Here is a 4,211-nt window from a genome sequence, read left to right on the forward strand (position 1 = left end):
GGGTCCCTGCGCTGCGCCGCCCGGCCGGGCAGGTTCGGGCGCGCTCAGCCCAGCCCGGCGGGGCCACGTCCGTTCGCTCTCGGCCCGCGTCTAGGGCTGGGGCGGGGCGGGGGCGAGCCGGCTGGGAGAGGGGCGGGGTCTTCCCGGCTCGGCGCTGTCCCCAGCATCCTCACTCCAGGCTGTGGTCCCCCCACTGTTGGGTCCATGTACTGTGCGCCGGGGGTGGCTTGTCAGACCTGTTATGGGCTTGTTGCGGGCACCGAGGGTGAGGGTGGGTCTGAGGGCCCCGGAAGCCTCCCGACCAGCAGGGGAAACAGACGAGCCGCCACCGTTCGTACAAGCTGGCTAGTTTGTGGTGGGTGCTGTGGCCCTGGCTGCAGCCTCGCCCGCCCCGCCACCCCTGCAGCCCCGGCGACGCCTGCTGGACCGAGAGGAGAGCTGCAGGCACCGAGCGATCCAGACGCAGACCACACGGGGCACTTCCGCTCGGAGACTCGGCTTCCTGCGGTCCCCTCCCCCGTCCCAGCCGCAGCCTGCCCAGGCGGCTCTCTTCGGACCCCCTCTCACCGCCAAGCCGCGCGCCTGTGTTGGCTCTCAGCACCGCCACCCCCGGGCAAACATCTGTGCTCAGTGGCGGGAGCTGTCTGAGGTGGCTGTCTGTCTGTCTGCCGGGCTGTCTGGGAAATTCCCCTAGTGAGTCCTTTCTGGGAATTTCTGAGGGAGAAGATCAGCCTTCCGGGTGTGGTCGGAGAGGCCTGTCCCGAGGTGCTGTCACCTGTGGGGGAGGGGCACTGCCCTCCAGCCGTCGCCAGCTTCCCGTCTGGATCGAGCAGAGCTACCTGATCGCCAGCCCCTTGCTGAACGTCCTGTGGTTGGAGGTGGGGAAGCCCGAGCCGGCATCCTGGGGCACCCTCGACCCCGGGCAGCCTGAGGGCATCTCTGCTGATGGGGTGAGGTGGGAGGAGACTCCCCGGTGAGTCCTGGGCCTGGAGCTGCCTCTGCTCTGCCCTCTGTGTTCTTTTGAAAAATAAAGTGTATGTTTCCCATTTTATTAGTGATGTGAGCACGTTTTACAAAAGTTGGAAAACAGAACAGGGGTATGAAAGGTCTGGGGACGCTGATGCCTTTGCCCCTTCCCTGCCTGAGGTTTTGTTTGCTTTTAGATAGTGCGATAACCGTGACTCACTTCTACTGTGCACGTCCTTCTTCCCTTTTACCTTCCATGCTGGGCACTGCTGCAAACAGCACTCCTAGCGGCAGCGTGAGTGAGCGTCTCCAGGAGGCCGGGACTGGGTAGAAGGAACCAAAGCATCTGCACACACTCAGGCTTCCTCGGTTGCTAAACAGGGTTGATTGATTCTTAGAACTAACCCTGACATTGCCTTTTACTCAGCGAGCATCTATGGAGCACCCACCTGGCCGGGGCTCTGGGTTAGCACTGGGGACTTAGTTCAGGACATAGGCAAGGGCCCTGCTCTCACGGAATTTCCATTGTAGATGAACTTGACATCTGCTTTCTTCGATTTTGGAGAATTTTGATGTCGCCACATGGAAGCCAGATTCTTTTGACCGCTGGTCCAGGTCTCCATCTGAGGGTTGAGGTGGCCAGAACCTAGTGGGGCTGTTCCCCGGGGATTTTCCAACTCCAGAGCGGGGAGAAGGTGGAATTCTTCCCCTGGGAGAAGGGAAGCGGAGCCTGGGCAGGGTGGGGAGGAGGCGGGTCGGCAGTGCTGAGGCCGATGGGATCCTTGCTCCTGCAGGGAAAGCAGAAACACCGGAAGGTGTTTTGTACAGCTGCCTCTTCCACCAAAGATTGACTAATCTCTCCCGTCAGACCCTGTGCTGGAGAGCTGGGTCTGAAATATATCCGTGCCCTAAAGCAATCTCGTCTCCTGGCAAATATGTAATTAGAATATGAGATAAGAATGATAGCAGAGGCCTTAGAGAAACAACAGGCTGTGGGCTCAGAGGAAGGAATGGGGTGAGGAGGGCTTCACAGAAGAGGGGACATTTGAAGTGGGTTTTGGGCCATGAGTAGGAGTAGGAGGGCACATTCAGAGAGGAGGGAGCAGACGGGGGGGGGCAGTGCGGGAGCACTCTTGAGGGGGCTGCTGGTACAGGATGGGTCTGGGGGTGCAGGAGGTGAGTGCAGAAGGCGGTTTGAGGGCCACATTGCCAAGGTCCTTGAATCCAGGCTTGGGATCTTTGACACCGTTCTGTAGCTCATGGACCCTTGCGTAGAGCACACAGGTTTGTGTTTTAGACTGTGGGTCCAGGAGGGAGCTCCGGGGACAGGTGAGACGTCACTGGAGGAGAGCCAAGCCACAGGCGTGAGGCAGGGAGGAGTCGGGGTGGGTGCATGGGCAGAAATGCCACTTCCCTGTAGGGGGTGCAGGACAGGACCGGCCGGGGGGGTAAACCGAGTTCCGGTTTGAACAGGAGGTTTTATGTTTCCCGCAGGACGGAGCACTCGGGAAACAGGATGGCCGCTCATCCGTGCGGTCATGGAGCCGGGCCCCTCTGCTCGTCACTTCCTGCTCTCACCACCCTGGCCACGCGATGTGGCCTCAGCTGTAGAACTACATGCCCGCTGTGGGGACCACAGGAAGAAGGGGGGGGAGAGGTCTTCTCCTTTTAGGGGTCTCTTTTTATCTGGTAAGGAAATCTTTTCTAGCAACTCCCTAGACCGATTACTCTTGGGGAAGGAACCGGCTCCGTGTCCACGGCTGCACCTGTGTCTCCGAAGGAGGAGAAGGGGCGGCCCTGTCTGGAGCTGGGCCGGGAGGGCTGGGGCGCGCCTCCCCGACGTGGGGTCTGCTTTGCTCCCAGGAGAAACCTGTTAGCCCGTGGGCGAGAGCGCCGAACAGTGCCCGGGCCGCTCCGGACGTCCAGGGGAGGGTCCAGAGGGCAGCGGGAGGTGAGGACCTGGAGTTCAGGAGGGTGGGGAGCTCTGGGACGCCGTGGTGAGCCTGAGCCTCTGGCAGGGAAGAAGGGCTGGATAAGGGCTAGGAGTCCCCCTGAGACAGGGAAAGGGCCCCTGGTGAAAACTGCTTCTGTTCTGGCTGGGACCCCTGTCCCCCGCAGTGCGCCTCCCAGAATAGCGCATGCCCTTCTGTGAGGGTCAAGGAGTTAGTGACTTCTTCCAGCACAGCAGACAGAGCCTAAGGAGAGCCGGGGCAGGCTCACCATGAAGTTTTCCAAGACCACCCACTCACTCTGTGGCCCTGGGGGACCGCTAAACCCACTTTGTTCCCAGATGCCTGAGGGGACACCAGCTCCAGGCCGCCGTCCTCCATGGAAGCCCAGACGCCAAGCAGAGGGGCCACTCCCTCTCCTCTCTCCGAGTCTCCGGGATGCTCTGTTCCCGGCTACGCTCTCGTCTTAATGAACTCTGTTCTCACTGCCTTTTGGCTCGTTTGATTTCCATCCCAACTGAAGCCCAGACCCTCTGGGTTGCTCCCGTGGGGCCTCCCTCTGTGGCCCGAAACCCAGTCGGTGCGGGTGGGGTGAAATCCCTGCTCCCAGGCCCCCAGCCTCAGGCCCCCCCTCCCCCCTCGTGGGACATGCTGGTGGGAGGAGAGAGCGTTCTTTGTCACAGCTGCCATCAACGTCCTGTCCACCCCTGGCTGGGAGCCTGCACCGCGACATAGTGGGTGTGAGGGCAGGCCTTCAGAGACTTTTATATCGAAAGTATTCCTTTTACGCAACTTCTTTTTCTGATTACAGGAGGACTGGACGTTCTGCACGGAAAACCTGGGGAAGCACAGAGACTTGGCAGCAAGCACGCCTCGGCCCCGCCCCCAGCCCCCTCGGCCCCGCCCCCAGCTCCGGGAGCTTTATGGTGAATGTGTCTGTGAGGCTGGGGTTTAATGCCCGAGTTAGGGCCACCTCAGAACCCCTTACATTTATGTCACGTTTTATGACCTTCCAGTATGTTCAGCTGCGTATTTTATCACATGCTATTTCATCTTTATAGACTCCTCCACGTTGTGAGGTAGGCGAAGGCAGGAATTGGGCCCCCACCTAGCAGGGGAGGAAACTGAGGCCGGGAGAGGAGATGGCGTCAGAGCCCCGTGTGTGGCCTCGGTCCAGGCTGCCTTGTTCCTCCCGCACCTTGCTGCCTGTCCGTCCTTGGTGTGAAGGAAGGGCCCCGGCATCAAGTGCGGATTTGCTGTGGGCAAGTGGAGGGAATATAGGAAAGTGGACGGAAG

The 4,211-nt window shown here is 60.5% G+C and overlaps 1 protein-coding gene across 1 annotated transcript in view; it reads left to right on the forward strand.

Moving 5' to 3' along the window:
* The window catches only part of LOC115287215, a 4,739-nt gene extending 800 nt beyond the window's left edge, over nucleotides 1–3,939 (forward strand). The window contains exons 2-4 of the mRNA XM_029933460.1: nucleotides 294–973; nucleotides 2,461–2,655; nucleotides 3,727–3,939. Of these exons, the coding sequence (XP_029789320.1) occupies nucleotides 294–973; nucleotides 2,461–2,638 (858 nt within the window). The 3' untranslated portion in view covers nucleotides 2,639–2,655; nucleotides 3,727–3,939. The remainder of the gene's footprint in view (nucleotides 1–293; nucleotides 974–2,460; nucleotides 2,656–3,726) is intronic.
* Nucleotides 3,940–4,211: the final 272 nt, after the last annotated feature.

This window comes from Suricata suricatta, chromosome 3, assembly GCF_006229205.1.
Source record: "Suricata suricatta isolate VVHF042 chromosome 3, meerkat_22Aug2017_6uvM2_HiC, whole genome shotgun sequence".
Lineage (NCBI taxonomy): Eukaryota > Metazoa > Chordata > Mammalia > Carnivora > Herpestidae > Suricata > Suricata suricatta.